Raw genomic sequence first — 27789 nt, forward strand, 5'->3', positions numbered from 1 at the left:
CCACTGACCCAACTTGTCTCTGTCTTGCAGAAAGACATCGACCCCGGTGTTCAATCTCCTATATATTTTGCCACAGTGCTCATATATTGTGCTTTATAATGACCTTCTTCCTCGCTGATAGTTACTGGCAATCCAACCTCTGGCCTTTTCAGACATTGTTTCTCCTCCTTATCTGCCATCTCATTCCCTTCCACCCCCACATGTGCTGGAGCACACATGGAAAGGAAAGTACGTGTTCTAAGACTAAATAGACTCTGGCAAATTTCCAATATGGGGTTTTGTCTAAATATTGATTGTCCTGACTGGAGTAGGGATGTAACCCAATATGAATACATTATTCAGATTGAACAGAATGTGTTTTAAACTGATACAAATTCTATTCACTACTCTGTTTTTTTGCCAGAAAGTTTCAAAGGCCTTGTTAAAACTAGATGTGCGCGTCAGGACTGGGATCCCATGAAAAGCAGCAAGAAGCGATTGAGACAAACAAAGACCATGTTGTGTAATGCATTTACAGCATTTATTTAGTCATCCTTAGTAACGGCCTGGTCCGGGTTGTGGTGGATTAAAAATAGGCTACTATTTTGTTTATAGTTTAGGAAATTTGTTAAACAATATCCTGTTTAGGCCACACCCACTTCAGCTTCACATCCACAAACAGATACTATTAATGACTTTCAGCTCAGTGTCATAGAGTCTATAAAAGTGTCGTGTTAATTCTTGAATCTGATTGTCAGAAGGTGCTGATTAATTTTCTACAACAGCAGCTCTGCCAGATTTGCCAGCTATGTTCTTTTTTATCGTTTGAATTATTATATCAATTAACCTAGAAACAAATATATAAAACAAAATAAAACACATTTTGGTTCTGAATATAGATTAAATACTTAGAGAAAAATGTGTTTAAATATACACAATGTCATCGTTTTTTTCATTTGTTTCCAAACTAGTAGGTGTGGTTTCTAAGTTTTGTAAAGCAAATTGACACGTCACATGTCAAAATGATGGATAAATTAGCATATATGGCAGGAAACAAACTTTTCAGCAATATATATATATATGACACAACAGGATTGTGCCAGTGTAATGATTTAGTAATAAATAGTACTGTAAATTGTTATTCATGTTCCTAATCAGAAAACTCATTTCCAGTGTGTGCCGGAGGAGACTCGACTGTCCCTGCTGAGTTTCCGATCCTGCCAGGAGTTTCTGTCTGTCGCTCTTGGCTTGTTAACTTTGTGGTATCTGTAAAGTGCATTGTATTAAAAAAGGCGTTATTAAAGTTCCAATTTGTGACATTCCATAAGATGCACAATATGCTTATTTCCTGCTGGAAATCACAAATGTTAATGTGGCACGGTAGTTATGCGTTAATCAATATGACAAATCATGTAATAATATACACTTGCCAGTCATTCCAGTGAAATAAGGAAAGAGAGAGAAGTCACCTAGGAAAAGATGAAAAAAAAAATGATTCAAACTTGCACATTTCCTTGTTTCTCATTTTTCAGGTTTCTTCTAGCATTTGAGTGGATCATAGAGCTTTCTCCTCTTGCTAACCTAAATCGATATAGAAATCGATTTCATTGCACTTCAGAGTCCTTTCTAACATTTACCTGGGCATCTGTAAATGTCATCAGATGTGTCTTTAGATTCTTGTGTTTGTTACAAAAAAATACACGTCTGAAACGAGCTAAAACATCCTCAAAACTAGACTAGCTCGAATGTAGGGTTTCTGTTCAGTTGCATCATCTCGTCATCCAGCCAGTTCACTCTGACAGAAAGCACGAAGCACCTTAGCAGCTATGTACTCCAAAAAACCATGTCAATACTTACAAATACAACATCAGGGAGGTTTAAGTCCAGCACATTCCTCCTGTGGTGGATCTGCAGGCTTTTTTCCCAACAATTCAGTACATGCCACAATGCCCCGAGCCTCTACACACTCAGAGGAGAACACTAAGCACAATAAGCCACAAGCAATTCTAGTGTTCTTATCCGTGTCACCATCTTAAGGGCCACTTTGCTGCTTTATTAGCTGTATGAAACTTATTAGCTGAGACCTCAGATGCCCAAGAGACCAGGCTAACACAACTACAGACTTACGGAACGGAACTTACCCTGAAGGCTTTGCAATCTGATGCAATATGCTTTTCAAAGCAGCAAGAGAATGATGGATGGTGTGTAAACATGAGAGATAAAATACTTAATTAAAAAATGCAGAGTGGGATTTATGTGACTAACTACAAGGCACGACGTCTGACGTATCGTCTAAACTTTATTACTTTGTTAAAGGAAGTACAAATGAGCCGAGCCATGACTTTCAGTGGTTATTGAAGGCTATTGAAACACTAATAAGGCTAACAATACATGAAAAAGTGAGTACAGCAGGTTAGCGGAATGCACTGGACATTTTCCACGTTAGTATTATGATCAAACTATCATGCTAGATACATGCTAGTCAATACAAAGGCTGCTTTCACACGTTTTTCTCATTCTAAGCAGCCATTTTAAACGGCACTATTTTTTATCTCAAATCACAGGTTTGGTTGGAGGTGGGAGTTGGGAAAGTGAGAATCACAACCATGGAGGACAAAGTGCTGGTGAAAACATAAAAGTGCTGATCTTGTTAGTGAGTGAATCTGAAGAGATTTGCAAGACATTTAATGGAAAATATTTCATTAACAATTTTTCAACGTTGCAATGTAACTACCAGAGTTACACCAATCTTAATTTTGTCTGCATTACTGAGAAGAATAACTGTAATCTAGTTAGCAGGCTAGGCTAGCTAGTTAGCTGATACTAGCTAGGTCTGGTAAGACCATTAATATGGATACAGTGTGTGCATCGCTTGAGCTGTTGTTTTTTTTTCCATAGCAAAAGGCGCTCTGAACACTAATTATTCTGAAAAAAAAACTGCCAAGTGTGATAGCATCCTAAGAGTTTATCCTTAGTTCCTGTTATTTCTTATGTTATAGCAGCTATAAACAGTCATTCCCTCACCAGCCTCGCCTTTTCTGTCTTGAAGTTAATAAAGCAAAAAAACGCAGCTTGTCATGTTACAAAGGCTCTGTTCACTCCTGCTATTAACATCCGTCTCGAGTGACCTGCATCACACAGCCGTTTACTGCAGCGACCACTTCTGATCAGATTGCGTACATTTTTTTTTCCGCAGGAGGAAGGGTGTCATGCACATTTATTACATCAGTCTTCAGTTGCTATTGTTTTCAGGCAGAAATGTCCTATGAATCATGTCTGATGAACCTGTATAGGCTGTTTCAAATGTTTTGATCACGTGGTCTGCTTTAAAGGAATGGTTAAATGAAGCTACACACAGCATCTGGTTTCATCTCTGTTGTTATAGTGTCACCTTCATCCATTAGCTTAGCGGCGGAGAACGCAGCCGTTCAGCATGACTTCCGGACAGTTTCACAATGATTACGGATTTAACGCTAGGGCAATGATGCAGTCCATCAGGTGGTCCTTCGTTGCTGTCCAGGATGCATCTGGACGCTCTTGTGTTCACACTACAAATAGGTCATATGCGTCCCACACCACCTCCGGAGGATCACAATGCGTGTCCAAGACACATCGGACCCCGTTCACACCTGTGCGTAGTGCTGTCTGTCCACTTATGATCGGATCACCCAGGATGCACATTAATGCTGGGTGTGAATGATTCCAGAGAAACCACAAAGCCTAAACTCCTCTGTCCTGAAGAATTTCCTGTAGAGGAAGACTTAAATGTGATTTGCCCATAACTCTGATACTTTTAAAATAGTCTTCTTTACATCATTAACAAGAGACCTACCCCAGATTCTGAACAATGTAGCTCAAGTATTGATTAGAAGCAACTAAACTGAATGGTATCGTATCGTTGCAGATTCAGTTGTATCGTCAAATATCGATTCATTACCTTAAAAAATAGTATCATATCGTATTGTGTGGAAGCCTGAGGTTTATAACTGTAATTGTTCCTATCTTCCCAAATGGAAGTTTTATTGCTTACCGGTTTATATTTAATACCTCAGGAATCTCATGTTTCATTTAGGTATCATATTTTGTGAAGGATGCCTTAATTTAGATTAAAAAACAGACACATGATGAGATAACTGCTGATATAGAGCACTGAAATGATGTGGATAATAATTATGACAGTAATTCATATCATCACTAGGAATTATATCTCCATTGCTCGTCTTGGATGAGAAATGTATAAGGCGATATTAAGAGCTCTGTCGTTTGCAGATAAACCTGAGAATCATTATCTTGGCAGCACACTGTGTCACTTCTCTCCTAATATCTCTGCTGAAACTCAGGAAGACCACACGTGTAAGATCACTCTGGTTTTAGCTCCAGGATGCTTGAATAAAAGAAAGAAAAAAAGAAAGAAAAATCTGCTTTTCCATTCTATCTGATCTTATTTGCTCTCTAGGAGAAACTATAGGTGATGTATGTAAGACTTTAGCCCTTTTTCCCCCAACAAGGACTTGTATCCGTTTCTTTCTGAGCCTCGGGCTGTGTTCAGGGTTGCCAGACTGAAAAGAGGGAATGCTTTGAATTATACACAAGGCGCGTACGTGTCTGATGGCCTCCACGCCACATTGAACCCCCATCAACTTTATGTCCCATCAACTATGCCAGTAAAGACCTGCTTGCCTTGGACCGCAGGGTAATAAACAGCAGATTGATTTTAAGACCTATAGTGACCCCTGCTGTCTTTCTCTTTTACAGTAGTGCAAAAGTTTTACCTCTGCGAAGAAAAGCAAATATTTTAGATGATTTAACGATATCCTATGCCATGTATCTTTTAATTAATAACCCATGTAGAAGGAAGTAGCAGTAGTAGTAGAAGAAGAAGAGCTTTATAGTTATTATAGGATTATATTATAGTAACATCATCATCATCAACAACAACAACAACAACAACAATAATAATAATAATAATGTAGTCATTTTAATTTTATTAAATTATTGTCAACACTTTTTTGCATTTTATGGATGAAAGTTGTAATAGTAATAGTAGTAGTAGTAGTAATAATAATAATAATAATAATAATAATTAAGTAGAAAAAGGATAAGGTGTATAGCACATTTCATTCATAAAATCCATAAAATTAAAATAATGTAAATTAAAAATGTATATTAAGAAAGCAAATAATACAAATAATATATTATTATTATTATCATTATTATTATTATTATTATTATTATTATTACACAAATCCTCACTCAGCTTCCATCCCAACAGTGGGCGGGTTTATTTCACCGCTGCTCAGTATCACTAATCTCACATTATTTCTACCCGGAAGTAAAGCTGTGCATCTTGCTCGCGTGTTATTTGCAGATCTAATCCCTGCGTCATTGTACGTAAAAACGCTTCAGAATGAGGCTACGCAGAAACCCGCGTACTTCCGCACTAGTTGAGTGTGTATAAATAGTACGCAGCGTGACGTCGTCACGTACTACCTAGTACGCTAGTATGGCTGCTTCGCCTTTACAGCTTCCCGGTGACGGAAAAGCAACAGAAAGTCGCTCATTAGCTGTCAACTTGGCGCTATGAGGGAACTTGTGGCTGTAGAGTTTCTGGACAGAACCTGACAGGGGTGTAAACTGCTACACGCAGTTTAGGAAGATACTGAAGTGTCAGAATGACTCGTGTGACTTCTGAGTTGGAGTTTAAAACGCTAGCAGAGGTACGCTTTCTGCTTCAACGTTATTTAGCAGGCTAGCTAGCTGGCTAGCTAACAAACATCCTACTTAGCTTTTAGCCGCATTTTGTTCGTTATTAAACAACAACCACTGAATAAACATGCAAGAATAATTTGGTTGGCTAAATAAGTTTGCAGGAAAGTCATTTAGGCTGTGCGTGTGTGTGTGTTTGAGTGTGTTTGAGTGTGTGTTTACTAACAGTATGGCATTACAGGGGGCGTGGCCAGATGGGTGGCACAGGGTGGCAGCTGCCCCCCTAAAATAATCAAATTAGCCTCTGAGCTCAAATAACAGCCCTGAGAGCTTTCTAATCGTCTACACCTCATGTTTATTCCATTATTGTTATTAGAGGTATTTTTGTAATGAGGTTATTTATTTCACCCCAAGTGATAAGTGAGTGCATAAGTTTACACCCCCTATGGTTTGGGTTTTTTGGGACCGGGACCGGGACCGGGACCGGGGGGGGGGGAGTGTTAATGTACCTGTATTTTTTAATTATTGAATTGTAAAATGTTGACAAATGAAATGTTGGCGTATCTCAGAACAAGAGAATAATCCATAATATAATATATTTTGTGTGTTATATAATAAGAGCCGAAAGAAAGACGTCGCTCAAAGTGCCTCTTAGTCTAAAGACATGAATTTGCTCAGAGGAAATAAAGGAGAGTAAATAATGTTATTAAAATAAATAGTGGACAAATATTTATATCACATTCTGAAGCGAAGATGAAAACTTTTTAACTTTTTTGTTCATTTTTGGTGTTTTTTTTTTTTTTTTTTTGCTATTAATATAACATACACTATCTGACCATTTTGTTAATAACAGTGAAGGAACATTTGTGAAACCGAACACTCTAAATGTCATGTTGCATCGATGCATTTTTGTAAACATGCCTACTCACTTCTCGCAGCGGTGACACACACCTCCAGAAGCAAGATTTTCCAGTTTGCACACTGCTGATGAGTAATCCTGCCTGAGTTGGAAGTAGATTTTGAAAAATTATAACTGTTAGGTTATGTTTTGTTTGGATAGATGGCTGTAACTCATTAGACTCTAAAGCTCGCAGGAAAGCACATAAAATATACAGGACGTCCCGAATAATCCTGATACAACCATATAATCATCTACATGGGTGACATGAAAGTTATCAAATGCTAGAGATATTAGTTTTAGCTAGCACTATTTGCAAAATGTATTGTAGTTAGACATTAGTCTCAAAATTTAGGGTCACTAAGCACTATTCGGAAAGTTTAGGGTCACTAAATTTATGGCTGGTAAGCATTATTTGTAAAGTTGCTGAGCACTTTTTGTAAAAAATGAAGCACTGTTCATAAACTTTACATTTGCTCAATATTATTTGTAAACTTTAGGGTTGCTAAATTTATGGTCGCTAAGCATTATTTGTAAAGTTTGCGATTACTAAGCACTATTCATAAAGTTTACAGTAGCTAAATTTATGGTTGCTAAGCACTATTTGTAAAGATTTCTAGTCACTAAGCACAATTTGTAAAGTTGGCCATCACTAAATTTATAGTCAGTAAGCATTATTCACAATTTGTAGGGTTGCTAAGCACAATTTGTAAAGTTTACTGGTGCAGAATGTATGGTTGTAAGCATTATTCATAAATTTTCCAGTTACTAAGCATTCTTTGTAAAGTTTACGGTCACTACATTTGTAATCAGTAAGTTTTATTCCCAAAGTTTACAGTTGTTAAACACTATTTGTAAAGTTTACAGCCACTACATTTGTAGTTAGTTAGCATTACTTGTAAAGTTTGCAGCCACCGAGCACTATTCGTAAAGTTTACAGTTGCTGAGTTTAAGCATTATTCATTGCATTATCATAGTCGAGATACTTCATTAACAATTCATCTGGACCTCAGACAACCATGAAAGTTTGAAAACCGTGAGATTATAGAGTTTTGTTATGATATTTATTCATTCATTAATAATTAAGAAATAATCGTAGCGTTTATAATCAGCTGTTGCTTTGTGTTTGTGGACAGTGTAACTACTGCTACCCAGCTGACGTCCTGGCAGAGGTCAGAGAGGTCACATCAGCGTTTCCTGACCTGCACCTCTACGTGGATTATTACTGTAAGTATTTTTTATTACACAGCAAAGTCCCGAAGTGTTTTACTCCTACATGCTTGTAAACATACCTAATGTTTCTGATGTTTATTTATTTTTTTATAGATTACTCCAACAATGACAGGAAGAAGCTGGTGTATTTGCGTGGCACCGTCCCTGTGCTTTACGAAGGTAACCTCAGCGACAATCACGCACAAATTATTCAGAGACTAAACACAAAGCAGCACAGAAAATGTGTGTGTGTGTGTGTTGGTCTGCAAGGTGTGCAGTACAACATCCCGGTGTGCATCTGGCTCCACAATACACACCCCCAGAACCCACCACGCTGCCTCGTCTGCCCGCTACGCAACATGGTGATCAACAGCAGGAGCAGCAGCGTGGACACTCAGGGTCACGTCCTCCTGCACTGCCTCAGCAACTGGAAGCACGTGAGTCAGGCCTTCATTATTACACAGCAGGACCAGGGGCACATTTACATTTTCAACAGAACAAAATTCATATTCCTAAAAGTTCTTCTGAAAAAGGAGATGCAAACAAAGAGCATGAAAAATAGATGATTTGAAATAAATGGTGCGCTTTTTTCCCCTAGTTATTCATATTTTTGTACATAGGGATAATACAATATGATAAAAAATATCATCTCACGATTCTTATTATTTTCACGATACCATGACATGCATCATGATAAGAAAAACTTTGAGTTTGATGATACTTTTATTTAACGTCTACAAAAATACATTATTGAACACTAAAAGGAGGAAAATTCTTTAAAAAAACTGTAAAAAATCGAGACTTTTAAAGATTCTTAAAGATTCAGTATAAAATTTTAACATCAAATCAGCTGCTTTCAATCATAGTGTGTAATTGTTGTTTAAAAATATTTTTTAAAAGTTGAAAAAAAAAAAAAACCAAGACATCTTGATATCTACTGCACACTATCTCAGAAAAGTGTTTTGCGATATTATTTATTAATTTATCACAATATAGGTATTATATTGTTATTTTACCCAACCATAATTATAGGCGCTGTTTTTATAATTTTAAAAACGTTTGTTTAACAAAAATAAATAATAAATTTAAGACTGAAAATGATCTAAAAATAATAGTTTTTACAATTTTAAAGATCCAGTGTGTTACATTTTTAACAAGACGCATCGATCATCACAGTGTGTAATTGTTATTAAAAAATTTAAATGTAAAAAAATATATCATGATATCTCTGAAAAGTGATGTTGTGTTTATCACAGTGTTGATGTTATATTGCCATGTTACCCAACTCTCTTTCTTTCTCCATCTCTCTCTCTTTAGGTGCTCTTTGTTTAATTTTCAACACTTATAATAAATTTTAATATTAAAGCAGAATAATTAAACAGAACAACTTGAACCTATATTAAATAAATCCTTGAAATAAAGTGACAAATCAAATTATAATTAATTGTAGCTTGTTTAGTGGTTAAACCCACAAGCTGCATGTTGTATTAAAAACTATGAGTAAAGTCTGTGAAATATTTAGAAACATATCTGTATTAAGCCGCTGTAAATATTTCCACATTTCTAACTTCATGTTATTTGATTCACAGGGTTGGTCCAACCTGTCCATCGTCCTGGAGGAGATGGTTGCTGCGTTTCAACGTGAGCCGCCTCTTTTCTCCACTTATCCAAACAGATCTCCAGCGAAACAGCATCCGCTGGTGGAGCAGCTTGATCATCGCAGATCTGATATAAACCCCACGAGGTCAGTGGAACAAACACAAGTACGAAATTTAGCTGTTTACAATCGTGTCTGTGTTTTTGGCTGCTTATCATTAGCTATCATCAAGAGTTCCATCGTGTTCTAGTTATGAACAGAAACTGAGCTTAGATTTAATACAGCAAAGCTATGTTGTTCTCCATTTTCTCCAAAATTTGGTCATCTCCCAATTCCCTCCCATCAGTCAGCTCTCCCCATTACACGACAGTGATCAGCGGGGAGAGTGAAGGCTAACACGAGCTTCCTCCGAGACGCATGAAGCCACACAACCACATCGTCAAAGAGCAGCGTAACACACTCAGGAGGAAAGCGCTGTCTGCCCTCTTCCGCATACATGAGCTCACAGACACACATGACTGGCTAGTGTCTCTGTGATTGACAGGAGAGAGAGTATACCATCAATCCCACCCTGAGTGCGATTGTTTACAATGTTCAGATTGTTTACAGTTTATTATTATTTTTACTATAGTACAGTAGTAGATTTATAATTTTGCACTATCCTTTGTCTGTTCAAAGTTTACAGGACTTTATTTTTGTACTAGTTAAGAGTTTATTTATAAATTTTGCACTGTGTCTTTGGACAATAAAACTTAACACTTGAAAACTTGAAACTGGAGAGCATGGCCATTTCTGCGCAGTTTTGATGGCTGGCTTTGATCAGGATTCGATCTCTCGATCTTACAACGACAGGGTGAGGGATTTTCTTTTGCGCCGCTCAGGAGCAATACTCGTACTTTATCTTTATTTGAACAAGTTTAGTAGATTTAATGGGTTCCGTATGAATTCAGAAAGATTGCATAGGGAAAATAGCAAAATGTACAAAACAGGTCTAAAACTCTGGGGTAGATGGAAAATGAAAATCTTTTGAATTTTTTCTCTGAGCTATCACTTTAAGCAGCCTAGAAGCCTTTTTGTTACAAGTGGGTTGGTTATTTAAACTTTTATATGATTTTTTTTTTAGACATCGCCACTGCCGGCTATTCTTCATGTCATAATGCTAATAAGCTCTAATATTTTGTTAGAAATGAGCTCCTGTAAGTTATTATTATCTGAGCTTAAGCTATTATAGTTTGGGTTTTTTAATGATTTAATGATTTTGGTAAACCACCCATTCCATACCATATTATTTATTCTTCTTGTATTATTACAAACCCCCAGAACTTGTGATTGTTAAAAACAGTATTTTGTTGTGAATCCTAGGAATTGAAAGTTCTCATATCAGCAATTCTTTTTTCCTGCAGTGGGAACTCCATGCACAGGAAGTTCTCCCACCCTGAAATGTCCTCCTCATCTATAGCCCAGTCAGCCAACAGCTGTAAGATCTCTCTATTCTGTATGGTGTTTAATGTATTAGATTATTTAAGATCTCTCTGCTCTCTGACTTGTGAGACGGACATTCTTTATTCATTTATTCATTTACGGCATTCTGCAGCCGTGTGGTGTTCTCATTTTCTCTGTAATGTGATCCTAGCTATGTGTGTGAAGGCGAGTCCGTCTCAGGACGGTGTAGGAGAGCTGAGCAGTGTGAAGAGGTCATACACACAGGAGCTGATGGATTACGGGATTTCGTTCAGAGCGACAAACCTCCAGAAAAACCCAACTAACCCCTTCATCACTGGTAAAAAGTCTTTGTTTGGATGATCCTTTGGACACATTGCTCTGTTTTTCAGACTAGTAGACTATAAGGTGGTATTGTAACAGACAGCAGTTAAAGTTTCAGCATTAAATATAATTATATATATTATATATAAATATGTAATTAAATATAACTAACGTAGATGATGACTTACTCGTACGGAAGCTGTAGCTGTAGATCATAGCTGTAGCTTTTTACGATCGTGGTTCAGCTTTTTTTTTTTTTAACATTTCTTCTGTTATTTTCAGCCCCAAATATGAACGCCTCAGACCCAGATGATATCAGCAACCTGTTTAAAAGCCTTCAGCTGGAAAGAATAGTCAACATGTACCAGCTCGACTACAAAGACAAGGGTACGAAGCGCATTCTCTTTACACAGTTCTCTTTACAGTACACTTTTTCACCCCAGTTTCTCTCAATTTGCTCATTTGTTAATTCGCAAAAAGCAGCTAGTTCTCCACTATCAGACAACCGTTAACAATCAGGGAGGAAAGGAAAGTGCTATCTGCCTTCTTCTGCACACATGACCTCACAGGCGTCTGTGATTGGCTTGTGTTGCCGTGATTGACAGGTGAGAGAGAGAGAGAGAGATAGAGAGAGAGTAATGTCATCCCTCCCACTCAGACAGCATGGCCAATCACTCTGTCTTGGACACCGCAGGCCAGATTTGGTTCTTTCAATGCAGTGCAATGAAATTCTTTGCTTTTTTTAAAAAGAAATTCTTAAACACACATTATCAAATGACTTGAGTGATCCATTGATTTTTTTTTATTGTTTAGAGATATTTTTACATATGTTATTGCAGAAATTCATGAAGAAATGAACAACCTCTTCTGGTCTGTTTCCTTCCAGACATTCCGCAGGCGTGGAGGCAGAGTCAGGGGCATGATGAGGGATCTTTGACCCAGCCGAAGTTGCTCGATGACGGACACAGAGTCTTGGTGAGCCACCTACCCGTGGGCGTCTCTCCTCAGAGGATGAAGAACAAACTGACCATTTACTTTCAGAGGAAGCAGAGCGGAGGCGGAGAGGTAGCGGCCATCACGTACCCTTCAGCTCAGCCGGACCAGGCGGTGATCACCTTCAGAAACTACAGAGGTAAAAACAACTGCAGTGTTGCTGTGAGTTTTACAGAGTCATGCAGAAGTGGTGTGAATGAACAAAAATAGGCAAGTCTATTTCACTTCTACCACAAAGGAAATAGCAACCATCACCATAGCAACCACAGCAAAACAGTGAATCCTATGAAGACACATTACAATAATAACAACAACAAAAACAACAATAATAATAATCGCCATCAGCAATGAAAGTGCTTAGACAATTATTTTATTATTTGTAAAATCAAACAAGAATGAGATTATAGAAAAATAGAAATATTAAAAACACAGTTTGTAACATGAAAACAAGGATGAAATTTAATACAAACAGAAGAAATAATAAAATTAGAATAATGTTCATAATTAATTAAATTGCATAGACAATACAAATTTAATTATTTATAAAATTAAAATTATATAAAATTTAATAAATGAAATGAAACCATATTTAATGAATTAAAGAATTTTAAGAAATTAAACAAAAACAGAAGAAATAAAATTAGAGTTTGTAAAAAAAAAAACATCACAATAATAATAATAATAATAATAATAATAATAATATTAATAATCAGTAAAACTTCTTAGACAATAAAAATTAAATTTTAGTTAACATCAAACAAGGATGAGAGTAAAATAAAAACAGAAGAAGTCAACAAATAAAATAAGAAGAAAAAGAAGAAATCTGTTCCATTCATTTAGGTCCTTGTTGTTGTTCAGTAAAATGTTTACAGATGTAAAAGACGCTGAAACTGTTGCTGTTGTGTAATTTTTCTGAACTTTTGACGCAGATGCCGCGCATGTCCTGAAAGAGCCACACAGGATCATCACAGTGGACGAGCATCAAGTTCTCATCCAGCTACAGAGCTTCAATAGCTCACAAGTGAGCAGATGTTAAATCATATCAGACCCTCTCAGATTCTCCCCCGTGTTTTCTCCTCACCCTGAGTTCTTCCCCGGCAGGTCCGCGTCCCGGAGGGCATCCAGGGCGAGAAAGCCGAGATGTTCAGCATCATCCTGAGTCAGGAGGGCTGCACTTTCACCCCCGCAGATGTGCTGGAGGCGGTTCAGGCGTGCCGAGACATCCCGTCTGCTCTCAAATACCTCTCTCACGACTGCCCCATCTGCCAGGAGCAGGCGTCCTTCAGTAAGGTCAGAGAACACTGCACCTTTTCTTCTCCACATCTGGTCTGAATCCAGTTCTCGAAGGAAGCTCGAACACAGTGCAGATCAGTCTTTCTCCTGCTTTAACACACATGATTCAACTCAACAGTTTGTCCAGGATTATTCAATTGCTCATTCTCAGCACAGGCCATAAGCACTGATCATGATCAAACACCTCTCCTGAAGGTCAGTGCTTATGAAACCTGAGCAATCACTCATGCTCGACGTCCATTTTGACCGAGCGAGGCCTTTAGATATGTCACTCCACACTCATGGAACTTTATAGCTGTAAATTGGTCCATTTTAACGCAATAAAATTATACAAGCTTGCTTCTATTGGCTAAAAAGTAATAAAAGGGTTACTTTTATTACTAAAAGTAGGTGTGGCTTAAGATTTTGAGTGAAACATACTTCAGTGATTGCTGCTACATTATCATTATACCGTCAATAAAATGCTAAAGAAACAAACATCAGACACCAAACACGTCTTTAATTTCTTCAGATTCTGTTTTCTAACCAGTAGGTAACTTGCCTCACCCTAATCTGTAAATAAAATGAAAGTAATGTAAAATGGACACAATTTTATGGCGAATCCAGTGCTATCATGGATCAGTGATTCCTAATCAGTTTTTGAATCAGATAAAGCTAAAGCAGGGAAAACACTGAGCACAGTCAGTTTAACACATGCTGCAATAAAATCCTCAGTCATGATAAATCCTGAATGAAAGTGCCGTCCTCAGATGATCACCATGACACACTGCTCGTGTACGTTCTGCGAAAGCTGCTTCAAGGCCTACTTCTCGTCTGTCATCAAAGAGAAGAGCATCGACTACGCGGTGTGTCCGATGTGTAACGAGCCAGACGTGCGCACAGCAGGACGCAGGGAGGAGTCCATGGAGTACTTCAACCTGCTCGACACGCAGGTCAGACTCACGCCACGACAACGTCATATCATTTAGATTATTATTAACTATTTATCATGTAGTGTGCAGTTATTTTTAGCTAACGTTATAAAGAATGATCCTAGTAGCATATGTGCATGAACATACATATGCACTTTTCATGGCCACTATGTAAACCAGGGAAGCATAAACAGAGCTCAATAAAATCTTCTGTGATTGAATAATACTAAGTAGGTTACTCATTTCAGTATCAATATTCATCTTAACGGATAATAAAACATATCTTTAAACAGGTTTAAGTTTTCTAACACAGTATCGTGATAGTATTTTAAAAGGAATTATTGTTAGTATGCACATTAAATATCAGCACTTCTCATTCTGCACACACAGATCAGGCACTATCTGGACACACAGACCCATGAGCTGTTTCAGAGGAAGCTGAGGGACCGGGCTCTGCAGGAGATGCCTAACTTCCGCTGGTGTGCTCATGTGAGGACTCGCATGTATTTCACATACAGATGTTAATATATTCAACACATACGTAGCAGAGAGTAGAATAAACCTAATGCTAGCTGTCCTGGTTACAGTGGGTATTACTCGCTGTTAGAAATGACAGGTGTGTATTTTGGTGAAGCGTAACTCTCTCTGTTCTCTGCAGTGTTCTTTCGGACTTCTTCACGAAGTGGACAGACTGAGGATGGACTGCCCCAGCTGCATGAAGAGCACATGCTTTAAATGCAAAAGCCCTGTAAGGAAAGCTTCTCCAAATCCAACACCGTGTACAGAGTGATCATTTAGAGGAGTTGTGTCAGCCATGTTTATTGGTCGAAATTTGACCTTTGGCCTTGCACTGAAGCAAAACTATATTAATAAGCACACGGTGTTGTACAAGATCAGGAAAGGAACATATTCAGCAAGTGGAACTTCTCAATTTCCACTTTAATTCCAACTTTAAATTATATTAAACTGCACTGTGGGAGAGTGATTTCTTTCGGTGAAGCTTTCTTCACGTTTATAGATTACAGTCAGGAATAAAACATGATAAGGTGTGCTGTTATAGGAAAATAATCAACACTGGGTTGATGCCAGATGAAGCAGGGTTGCTGTTACCACCACAAAGTTGTTTATTCCCCTTATACCACAGCAATTAGCCAACCATTATAATTTTTTAATAATAAAAGAATGATGTCATGCTGTTTATCCATTTATAGTTACGTTTAATGTTGTAGAACGTCCATGAAACACTTTAGTTATCACTTATGTTAGAGCAGCAATAAACAGTCGTTCCCTCACTTTCTCCTGAACAAGACAAAAAATGCAGCTCTTCATGTTCAAGTCCTGAAGTCTTTCCAACGGCAAAAACTGTTACAAAGCTCTGACACTGGAGACTTCTTCCATTAATGTTATTAAACATTTCCTCACAAAAAGCTTTACCATATCAATGATATACATTTTTTCTTTGTTAAATTACAACACATTGTTATATCATTTTATTATTAGGCTTAGATTATGTGGAGCATACAAGTCCCTGTGCATTAGGCGTTACTATAGAAACGATAATGTGTTAGAACGTGATTTGTAGCTGCACTACAAATCTGCTGTTATAGAAAATTCATCAGTACCTACTGACCAATCAGAACCGAGAATTAAACAGCGAGTTGAATCATCACTAAAGAATTGAATGTGTTTTAAGGAAGATAAATATTTTATGTGAGATAAAATAATTATTAGCTACATTAGCGTCATAACTCCAGTGCGTAACTAAAGCAAACTTCACACACCATGTGACACAATTTGTTCTTTTAATGTCCTTTAAAAAAGTCATTTTGTAAGCAATATGTGCTCTTAATTGTTTTCTCTGCTGTCTCCTTTCTGTCATCAGTGGGCTTCCCAGCATGAAGGACTTTCCTGTGAGAAGTTTAAGGAATGGTTGCAGCTCAACAGCCCCGAGTTCCAAAACTCGCGTCTGGAGCTCCTCCTCAGCAGGAACAAGATAGGTCTGACACGGAAACCTGATAATATTCCAGTTTAACTGCATTACTCAGATGAACTAGTTTGTAATGCGTAAATATGTCTTATCTACTGTATAGACACATCTCTGAGTATTTTAAGTAGTTTGTATTTTTGTTTTTTATTTTGCAGATTGCCCGAAATGCAAGTTTCGGTTCTTTCTGTCTAAAGGCGGCTGTTTACATTTTAAGTGCACTCAATGCCAGCACGAGTTCTGCGGAGGCTGCAGTCGGCCGTTCAGGATGGGCGCTGTGAGTCTTTCGCTCTCCGTCATGTTCTGTCTCTATGTCCGTTCCCAAGTTTTCCACTTTAGCTAAGTTCCTTACATGAACGGAAAACATCACAAGGCTTTCTTGCTTACTTATATTCACTGACAGTTCAGAGTAAACTGTAAAGGTCATGATCTGATTTTTCTCTCTCTCTGTTTGGACCGGGCAGGCGTGTGATTTCTCCGCCGAATGTGCTGCTAAGGGTTTACACGCCCATCACCCCAGGGACTGTCTGTACCACCTCAGAGACTGGAGTGTGGCCAGACTACACAGTCTACTGCAGGTGAGACTTAACTTACACATGTGTAAGAATCGGTTATACGATACATTTCGATATTTCACTTGCACAATTAGTGACGTCACAGTAACCACAATGTGATGAAACTATCACAATGTAATGAAACTGTCACAATGTGATGAAACTGTCACAATGTGATGAAACTGTCACAATGTGATGAAAGTTTCCATAAACTTTGCTTCAGTGGTGTGTGTTTTTGTTGTTGCTGATATCAGAATATCAAACAGTAATAAACTAATAACGACTATTTTATCAATGGATGGGTTAAAGCTTTTATACTTTGCTGTAGATGTGACTGATTTGCATATGAAGTAAGAAATAAAACACTTAGGGGTTTGCTGTTATAGGAAATAAATCAATGACAGGGTGCTGGGATGAAGTGAGTTGCTGTCACCAGAAAAGTGAAGTTGAATTTATGTTATATAATTTCTTCATTCATGATTTGCAAGATTTAATATTAACGCACGCCTCCTGCCAACTTCCTCCGTTTGATTCAGCGATTTCATTCTCCTCTGTCTTCTCTTTTCAGCACCATGGCGTGTCCCATCCGTTCGTGTCCAGACGGAGGGATGACAATGGCCAGAAGGGTCAGAAAGGTATCACTGCTGAGTATTTAAAAGCTTCTGAAAGACCAAAGGAGTGTTGGAATTGGTATTAAAACAGACAAAGCGCTCAAAAATGTGAATGAGCTTGTTTTGTTTTGCTCGTTAACAAGATTTAACGAGCAAAATCTTATATAAATCTAAAATAACAAGGTTGCATTATTTTTCACTAATATCAGTCATAAAAGACAGAAATGAAGGGACACGAGAACAGTTGACATTATGATTTATGTTTTAGGATACAAATGAAATGCATGTTAAAATATATTTTAAACAATAAGCAAACAGGATATTCAGAAAAAAATAAAATTGATAGGGGAAATTATTTTACAGCTTTATTTAAAAATGTTAAAATGGACACCTCTGTATCAGAGTCTAAACTAAACTAAACACAACGGAGCATTTGGCAAGAATTATGATTGTATCATGTAAATCGGGATTAATTGTATAATAATATAATTATCACTTTAGACTACACGTTTTAGTTTTTCTTTTGCTCAGAGTCCATAAGAGACCATACAGACATGAACACAGTTGGTCGAGCAACATCATCTTTGAGATTGGAGAGACAGAAGCTCATGCTAGTTTTACCCAAGATTAGCCTCACCTATTTTACATGAAAAGGGGAGATATTTTGGTAGACAGATTTTTGAAAGTCTGTCAGTGTTGCTTTGTGAGAAGAGTGTGTGTGTGTGTGTGTGTGTGTTCATGGCCTGAGCATAGTTCTGTCTGTCGTAGGTGTGTGTGGAGTAATGGAGCACAAAGAGACAGGCAGTGTAAAAGAAGAACCATGTGGACGCCCGGCTTTCCAAGAATATAACGGCTACTGCACGTAAGGCACACCTTCACTTACTTCACTTCCGTCCTTCACTTCTTGTTCAAGACCACACTTCTTCATTCAGCTTCCTGATTTTAACCTACACTCAGGAAATGATTCTTGACACACGTTCTGTACCAACCGTGACCAACTGCTGCTTATACCACAGCAATTTGCCAACGAATGGAAAGTCATACTTTTTATCAGTTTATAGCTACATTTAATGTTGTGGAATATCCACAGACAAGTTAGTTCCTGTTATCACTTACATTATAGCAGCTATAAACAGCATTATCTCCTCTGTCCTGAAGATGTCAGAAAACTTAAAGTTACAGCTTTAACTCTGACTGTTACAAAGCGCTGACACTGGAGACTCCTTCCATAAACATTAAACAAACACCTCCTTACAGAAAACGTCACTATATCAATGAATACACACATTAATGTGGTGCGTCCGCTGTTACTATAGAAACCTATTTATATTATATATTACGTACATACAATGTGCGCATTAATAAAAACTGATTTGGAGCAATCGAACTAATGTCAAAGCTGCTGTGATTAGAAAATGAATCAACACCTTCTGACCAATCAGAATGGAGAATCCAACAGCGCTGTGTGTATAAACTGTTCTTAAGAGTCACTGCCGAGGCACAGCGCACTGCATTGCTCTGCTTTAACACATCTGCAGTGTTACAAAACTCTGCGCAGCAAAAAGAATGTCCTGTTTATGGCTCTTTTTTTTTTCAAGCCTTCATTATAAGGAGTGTCTAGTGGAGCTGGTTAACCAGAACCGCCTCGATCCGGTGGTGCTGCTCGAGGGACCCGAACTGCGTGCCGAACTGGACCGCTGGAAGATCCCAGCCCCGGAGAAGCAACCCCTGGAGTCAGACAAGATGTACCACGAGCGCCTCAGACAGGTCAGACAGGATCACTACGTCCATCAGTGTAGATACAGTGATAAATTAATTTGGTACGGATAAAAGTCTGATTGGTCGTCCAGTTGATTTCAATAAAATACCCTAAACCACAACAAAGGCAACTGATCAATTTAGGAACGGTACTTTTTCCAAAAACGCTGCACGCACCACTGATTTAGAGCTGATTCATAATTTTGGCATTGAGTGTCATGTGATCGTCTCTGGCAACGTGTGATTAAAAAAAAAAACCTACTTGCAGTAATGAACATGTTTGTGACATGGTGACCAACAGTGACCAGGGCCAGAGGACTAACAAAAACAGCACAGGTCTCTAAGAATACACACAACAAACAGCATGGCTGAAAAAGTCTACGTGTTGTAGTTGCTTTTTTAAATGGGATTTTAGTGGGACTTTAAGAGTATTTTCATTCATTTTTTATATTTTATTAATCTGTTTAATATGCAGGATATATGAGTGTTTTAATTTTTAAAAAATCTTGGTGATACATTATGGTTTTAAAAAGTTTCTAAAACTCCACTGAGTAAACTTATAGAATATAAATTTTTTTTTTTAATTAGCTTATATAGCTGTATTGTTAGCTTTTTAATGCTGCATTCGACTAGAGGTCGTAACTCATGATTCCTGACCTCTGACCAGGAAAAACCAAAGAAAACGCCCCCTTAACTCGGAATTCCTTCTGAGGAACTCGGAGAGGTCTCCTCAGCCCCGAGTTCAGCAAGCAACATCAAATCAACACATCAGTAAACACAGCAGCACTTCTTACCTTTAAATGAGTTATGAGATACTGTATATACAGGTATTTTGCACACTGCTTGAAGAACTTTCCGTACATTCAGAGCACTTATTACCTGCTTTTCCTTCACTGTGTCATGAAATTAATCCAAAGATAAGGAGTAACATACATTCATACGTTTCAATCCGGTGTGTGTAAGACAGTAGGCAATGAATGATGAATATACGGTACATTGGAGAAATACAGAGCTAGTGAACTGAGTTATTAAAGTGTCTCTTGTTTTATCAGATGTTGATCGAGAGGGTGGGTTTGTCCACGAGCGTCACTTCGAGGTCAAACCCGGCTGCTCCACCCACACCGTCGCCTTCACCCACCTCCCCAATGCTCGCCGCCGCTCCCTGGTACTCGGTGCTGAACCCGGGCAGAGCCAAAGCTGAAGACTCGCAACTGCTGCTGCTGCTCAATGATTGAGGAGAGACTTCAAATCAAACTCGCACACTGAGGAAGATCCTGTAGATCTCCATCTTATCCAGTGTGTATCCACAGTGCCCTGAGGTAGCACACCTGATCCACTCGCAGGTACGCTCCTGAAACAGGACTTTTCTATCAGCTGTTGCTGTTAGTTGGAGCTTCAGCACCTCCAGCCTTTTTGTTTAGAAGACTTCCGTTCCTGTAGAGATGGCTCTCTATGCAGCTCTGCACAATGAAGTCTGTAAGTATTTACGCAGTGACTCAGTTTTGCTTTTGGCTCTGTAACACAGCACAACATTTATGAGCACTTTATACTCGAGTAGGAAGAGCTGCCTCTGACCCTCTGACCGTTCTCTCAAGCCTCATGTTCATCCATGTTTATCTCTCACTCTCTAGCCTGATGTTAAATGTGACGTTTCTTCTGAACTGCAGATCCATTTTAAACCAGTACAATTTTTTTTTTTTTTTTGCCGAATGGGAGATAATTACTACAACCTGCTATTGTTTGTATATTTGTATTTAATTGTTATTAATGTTTTGTTTATTTATTGTGTTTTTATGGTTTGAATTGTAGGTTTTAATTTTTTTTTGCTTCACAAATCTCATTGCATTCTTTCTCTAATTGACAACACAAACAGGAAGTAAGAATACAAGATGAACCGATCACTTTCAGACACCACAGGTACGAAAAAGCTCAACTCTGAAGGTTAAATTACATTCTGTTGGTTTATTATGTTTTTAAATTATGTTTTTCTGTAAGGAGATGTTTTAACTTTTTTTTTTTTTTTTTTTGAAGGAGTCACCAGTCTCAGTTTACACTTTCTGGTTTCTTGTTTACATGACAAGCTGCATTTTTTGCCTTATTAACTTCAAGAGGGAGAAAAAAGAGGCTGGTGAAGGAACGACTGTTTTAGATGCTATAACAGACATTCCACGACATTAAGTGTAACTATAAACAGATAAAAATTGTAATCCTTGCTGTGGTGTAAGAGGAATAAAACACTTTGTAATGTGCTGTTATAGGAAAATAATCAACTTTAGAAAAGGAAAAATATTAACCCTGCTTCACCACACCACCGCATCGCTGATTATCTTTCCTATAACAGCACAACAGAGTTTTATGAAAATATTTCATATGCATTAAAGTGTGTTACAGAGCCAAAACAAATGCTAACAGACTGCACTGAATTTTATCTGAAGTTATGCTCTCACTCGTGTGATTTATTTTTTTGATATAAGTGTGAGACTTGTCTAAACCATGCTGTGTTCATTCCTAGCACTCCACACCACACTAAAACACTGACCACGTTACCGTGTCTCCTCCTCCTTCTTTTTCTCCACAGTGCATTAATTTAAAAATAGTTTAGTGTGAATAACCATCATGTCTCACGGTTCTGATTTAAAGAGCACAGGAATGCAGTTTTTATTGATTGTGAAGTGAGCATTAAACACAGATGTGACATTGTGAATAACTGGGATAATAAAATATTTTTCTATCATGTCCTTGTTTGAATTTTCAATATATAGGACTATCTAATATAAAGCATTTATAACATGGTAGAACAAATATAAATATCACAAAACCAAAGTACATCAGATTTACGATGTAAACAAATCTACGCAAAATAAACACCATTATAACATTACAGAGAAATTCAAACGTCAGAGGTGCCGATATTTACGGTTTAGCCATAGCATTTGAGATTTTTGAGTTCTTGCTATGGCGATTCTTGAGACACTTGGTATTTAAAAAAAAAAAAAAAAAAAGGAAAATTGTTCTGAATCCTTTACCAGGATGTATAACTTCCTAAAGAAAAAAAGGGCATCATAAATAAACTTAAACTCGTCATTGTTTAGTCTGCAGAGGGGCATCGTCCCTCACAGCAGGAAACGGCTCGATCTCTTTAATAACTCTCTCAGCGATGGTTTGGTTATTCGCTGCGACGATTCTTCTGGACATCAGGTCCATCGGTCCACCTGCACGTTAAACGCACACTAGCATGAGCACGACAGTCTCATTTACAACGTAAGCATCAAACTATCAGGTTACAGCCGTAACGAATCAGATTCATCTTCTCTCACCCTCAAAGTCCATGAGAACTCCTCCTGCCTCCTCCACGATGACCGCGGCAGCCGCCACGTCCCAGCAGTGGATCCCCATCTCGTAATACGCCTCCACGCAACCGGCCGCCACCAGACACATGTTCAACGCAGCAGAACCCACACCACGGATCCTTACAGAGAGACAGAGGAGAGCAGAGAGACACAAGAGTTCAGAGAGACACAGGAGAGCAGAGAGACAGAGGAGAGCAGAGAGACACAAGAGACAGAAGAGTGCAGAGAGACACAGGAGAGCAGAGAGACAGAGGAGAGCAGAGAGACACAAGAGACAGAAGAGTGCAGAGAGACAGAGGAGAGCAGAGAGATACAAGAGAGCAGAGAGACAGAGGAGAGCAGAGAGACACAAGAGACAGAGGAGAGCAGAGAGATACAAGAGAGCAGAGAGACACAGGAGAGCAGAGAGACACAAGAGACAGAGGAGAGCAGAGAGATACAAGAGAGCAGAGAGACAGAGGAGAGCAGAGAGACACAAGAGACAGAGGAGAGCAGAGAGATACAAGAGAGCAGAGAGACAGAGGAGAGCAGAGAGACAGAGGAGAGCAGAGAGATACAAGAGAGCAGAGAGACACAGGAGAGCAGAGAGACAGACTTTATATTAAAAGTCACTAGTCCATTATTTCAGAGTGTGATAATGGAGTTAAGCGTTAGCCTGCCTCCCTTCTTCTTTATTTTCTTTTCCTTCTTATCTCCTTTCCTTTCCTCCACTTCCCTTTCTTTTGTTTATTCCTCTTCTTTACTTTCTCCTTTACTGTCCCTTGCCTTCTTCCTTTCCCTTCCTTTTTTCTTTTCGTCCCTCCTTTCCAGTCTTCCTTCCATCCAGTTCCTTTCCTTTTATTCCCTCCTGTCTTTTCTTTCCCTTTTCTTTGTTTCTTCTTTCTCTGTGTGTTGCTTTTTCCAAAATTGTAACGCTTCCTTGGATAAGAGAAAGGGTACCAGTGAGGTCCTCTCTCTCTCTCTCTCTCTCTCTCTCCCTCTGTGTGTGTGTGAGTGAGTGTGTGTGTGTGTGTGTGTGTACCCGTGCACTGGCAGACAGAGGATCTTCCTCATGTTGGAGAAAATCTTGTCGACGAGTTCAGGATCTCGGTTTGAGCCGAACTCGGTGGCGATGATGGACTGATTAATCTCTGAAACGGGATTTAGACGGATCAGGATCAAAGTCGAAAACATCTGTTGTGTTTTTCCTCATCAGCTGTATTAATAATAATAATAATAATAATATTTTCAAGAAGATGTTTAATTTAAATCTATCTGAGTTTCTGGTTTACGCTCTGTTTGCTTCATTAACTGATGAAATAAATAAATACTGATCATCTGCATCAGCTATTATTTCCTCCAGCTGTGACTCCGCGGTGTGAAAATGGAAATAAATGAAAGGATGAAGATGAAGCGTGATGAAGTGTGTAACCTTTCTGAGGGGAGACTTGTAGAGGTTCTCCGTTACAGAACGCTCCTTTCCCCCTGCGGGCTGCGTACATCTTATCCTCTATACAGCTGTACACCACGCCAAACTCTAACTGCAACACACACACACACACACACACACACACACACACACACACACACACACACCTGCGTTAAAGCTGAAGGAAGAAGAGTGTAGATTAAAGAAAGTGGTATGAAGTCTCTCACCTTCTTCTCGACTGCAAACCCGATACACACAGCGATGAACGGATATCTGAATAAAAACATCAACACTGATAATGAACACGGATCATTATTCTTCTACAGCCGTTTATACATCAGCTTCCTGCATTCGAGACGATTTAGAGGTGAATCCAATCCGAACACTGAGCACCGCAATGTCATTATTTATGTATTTGTTTGTTTATTTGTTTGTTAGATGATTTTAAGGCGTGGCCAGGATTTTAATGATTAACTGACCCGTGTACGAAGTTGGTGGTGCCGTCCACCGGGTCGATGATCCAGGTGGGATTTTCAGACAGAACGCAGGGCTGACCATCAGCTACTGACTCCTCACCAATAAAACTGAAGCCCACACACACACACACACACACACACACACACACAAAGGGATTTAAAATGTGGTGTTTATACCAAATGTAATTATTTGTTTATTTATTTATTTATTTTCCAGTCATTATTTTAGCAGGCAATGCAATCTAGAAAATCTATTTAATTATAAATAATTACAAATAATATTTTATTGCTATTGCAGCAGTAATGAACTTTGAGAAAATGGAATGTAAAATAAACTGGAAGAAAACTGAAAATGTTAAAAAAAATAAATAAAGTAAAGTAAAAAAAAGTACAAATGAGTAAATAAATAAAATGTATAAAACACATTTTATGTATATTAAATATGATGTAAATAAATGAGTAAATAAATAACTAGGTAAATATAAGTAATTGATTATACAATGAAAAGTACATTTCAATAAGTAAATTTATTTATTTATTTATTTATTTATTTAGTTAGTAAGTAAATTAGCAGGACAGATGCCATGTAGCTAAATAAGGAAAAAATAATTAAATAAGTGAATAAATAAATAATTAAGCAAAATAAGTAAGCATTTAAAGAAAGAAAGAAAGAAAGAAAGAAAGAAAGAAATAAATAAATGAGTGGTTTTAAAAGAGAAATGTGACATGTTTTGGGATGGAGTCAGTGGGTGACTGTTGGTGGGTGTGATTTTATTTATTTATTATTTATTTCTGATACCTGTGTGTAGGAAACTTCTCCTTGACTGAAGCGATAATGAGCTGCTCCACTTTCTGGTCGGTTTGAGTCACCAGGTCCACCGACGTGCTCTTACACATCACCTTCCTTTCATTCTGCAGAGCCTCCCGTACGACCTGCAGCACACAGCAGCACACATCTTTACATCATGAGGATGATGATGATGAAGCAGATACAAAAACACACACACACAGAGCGAGAGAGAAAGAGAAAGAGAGAGTGAGAAAGAGAAAGAGAGAGTGAGAGAGAAACTACTATTTCAGTAGTTTTAGAGTGTATTTCTGTAGTTATTTTCTAATTTATTCCAAGTCGGTATCCAAGCTTTGGCAGTACAAATGTTAATATTTGTCATAGCAATAAAGCAACCTTTTGACTTTGACTTTGAGAGAGAGAGAGAGAGAGAGAGAGAGAAAGAGAATGAGAAAGAGACAAAGTGAGTGAGAGAGAGAGAGAGTGTGTGAGAGAGAGAGAGAGAGAGAGAGAGTGAGTGAGTGAGAGAGAGAGAGAGAGAGAGAGAGAGACAGACCTCTCCTGCTTTTCTGGCCACAGCCACAGCGTGGTCCATGGCTTCCTGCCAGAGATCAGGCATCTCTCCTCAATGCAAATTCTCTCTCGGAGACCTGCGCTGAAACACACAGAGCAGACGCGCTGCAGAGAATCACACAGGAGCACTAATCACAGCACAATAACCTGCTGGAAAAGATCAACCTGTCTATCAGCAGCTGAAGAGCTTCTTCTAAAGAAATCTGTGACGGGGTCACAGCTGGTTCTCTTTCTTAACCCTTTCATGCACTGTGCTCAAAATTCACGCTGTTTTTAGGAGAATATAAGACAGAAATCAGCTCCAGATCAGTCGAGAGTGTTACTGTAATATCACGTGACTCATTATCCTGAAGTCTGTTTCTGTCGTCTCAGTGCAGCACATCTGCATGCGTCTCGTTCACATCTGCAAACTGGAAAAAACTGAAAAAATTCATTTTGTGCCAGACTCCAACCAAAGCCTTAGCTTTTTTAAAACAAGTTTTTTGTGTGTTTTGTTCTTGTTCTTTTTAAATAACTGAAGATTATTTTTACCTGCAAAATCATCCTTAACTGTCCACATAAACTTTCCACATGTCAAGAATTTTGCTATATTTTGTTTTTACAAAAATGGTCCTTTCTATCATTTTTTCCAACATTAAATATCTTAGACCTGAATTACAAACTATGTTTTTATCATAGACCTGTTTACTAAATATAATGGATGACTATTTTTCATTTTTGTAATTAGTTTTATGCTTTTGTACTCATATTTCTACATATGGACAACCCATTTATTTTTTTTTTTATTTAAGTGATATTTAAAAAACCTAAATCCACATGACATGTCATTTTAAGTAATAAAAAGAAAATCTAAAGAATAATATATGCGTGAAAGGGTTAACAGACTTACATCACCTCTAATTAACACTAATAACAGCTGAATTAATATTAATAACAAATATTCAGTATCTGTATAGTGCACTACACTAGGGCCCTTATTTCATTTCCCCTCAGTGCATCATTTTATACAGGAAGCAGGAAACTAGTTATCATTTTAGATATAAACGTTGATTATATTTAATCCAGGATAAAATGCTCAGGAGCCCTGATCAGATGCAGAGAAATCAATGACACTCAATCTACTAATTACAGTCATTTTCTATCCCGGAAGTTGAATTAAACGATTAGTAATGCAGGTTGACACAGACTGCAGTAACACAACATGATCATATTGTCCAAAATTAACAAAAAAATTATGATAATAATGAAAATAATAACTGGAAAGACATAAGTGGAAAAATCACTAACCGATCAAATAAAAGCTCCTACAGGAAGACAGAAGCTCCGCGCTCTTCTTCTGCGGTGAAATGAAAGACCGCTCAGGATGCATGAGGATAAACGTCGGCGCTCGCCGCCATCTAGCGGACAGATGCGGTACTACAACAAGCGCTTTTTTTTTTTTTTTTTTTTTTTTTTTTTAACCCCTCCTTTTTTTTTTAATTAAATGCTCTGTAAAAACGCAACACAACTCCAGGAAGAGGTACACACACTTGCACTTAATCAGCACACAAACACACACAGAGCAACACATATTAAAACATAAAAAAGAAGAAAGAAAAAAGTAAATAGTGTAATCTGACACCAGGGGGCGCTGCGCGTGTCAGCGGATGTGGCAGTCAAACTGTGTAAAATTGTAATTCTTAAAATGATTAAAATGTAATTTAATAATATTATATAATACTAATAATACAATACTTTGACTTTATTGAGCTTTTGAGAATATACATTATTATATTATTTATAAATCAGCTAGATAATAACTATGATTTGTATTTCTGTTGTAAAGAGACTTCATTTATTTGATTTAAATTAATTTATAGACCTTATGTGGTATGGTTTTTTTAATCATATTTAAAGTTATTTGTTATTTCAAATGCTTTTAAATAATAGAATATC

General features: G+C 37.8%; 2 protein-coding genes across 6 annotated transcripts; one reads left to right on the top strand and one right to left on the bottom strand.

The window, feature by feature from the left end:
* The first annotated feature begins 5457 nt into the window (after positions 1–5457).
* si:dkey-181m9.8 (uncharacterized) lies at positions 5458–22268 on the top strand. Of its 4 annotated transcripts, XR_008300677.1 has the most exons (23): positions 5458–5696; positions 7720–7810; positions 7910–7975; positions 8066–8232; positions 9385–9539; positions 10796–10869; positions 11026–11172; positions 11439–11543; positions 12043–12288; positions 13079–13170; positions 13251–13439; positions 14192–14374; positions 14744–14842; positions 15012–15101; positions 16236–16350; positions 16496–16614; positions 16802–16915; positions 17460–17526; positions 18271–18364; positions 19101–19269; positions 20313–20736; positions 21134–21177; positions 21292–22268. XR_008300677.1 is itself a non-coding variant. In XM_034297694.2 (21 exons), the coding sequence occupies exons 1-21, from the start codon at positions 5652–5654 to the stop codon at positions 20493–20495; spliced, it is 2610 nt and encodes an 869-aa protein (XP_034153585.2). In that variant the 5' UTR covers positions 5458–5651; the 3' UTR covers positions 20496–22268. The 4 variants fall into 4 exon arrangements, 1 of the variants encoding a protein (XP_034153585.2); XR_008300675.1 differs by having other exon boundaries at positions 20313–21177; XR_008300676.1 differs by having other exon boundaries at positions 21134–22268.
* On the bottom strand, positions 21888–27248 carry impa1 (inositol monophosphatase 1). 2 transcript variants are annotated; one of them, XM_034314887.2, is made up of 9 exons: positions 27142–27248; positions 25838–25936; positions 25294–25427; positions 24498–24602; positions 24246–24291; positions 24022–24130; positions 23632–23740; positions 22578–22729; positions 21888–22472 (listed from the first exon to the last, which is right to left on the bottom strand). In XM_034314887.2, exons 2-9 carry the CDS (start codon positions 25898–25900, stop codon positions 22342–22344), a joined length of 849 nt encoding a protein of 282 aa, XP_034170778.1. In that variant the 5' UTR covers positions 25901–25936; positions 27142–27248; the 3' UTR covers positions 21888–22341. The 2 variants fall into 2 exon arrangements, with proteins under 2 accessions (XP_034170778.1, XP_034170779.1); XM_034314888.2 differs by having other exon boundaries at positions 25838–25931; positions 27142–27244.
* Positions 27249–27789: the final 541 nt, after the last annotated feature.

The sequence above is a fragment of the Pangasianodon hypophthalmus genome, chromosome 21 (genome assembly GCF_027358585.1).
Source record: "Pangasianodon hypophthalmus isolate fPanHyp1 chromosome 21, fPanHyp1.pri, whole genome shotgun sequence".
Taxonomy (NCBI): Eukaryota; Metazoa; Chordata; class Actinopteri; order Siluriformes; family Pangasiidae; genus Pangasianodon; species Pangasianodon hypophthalmus.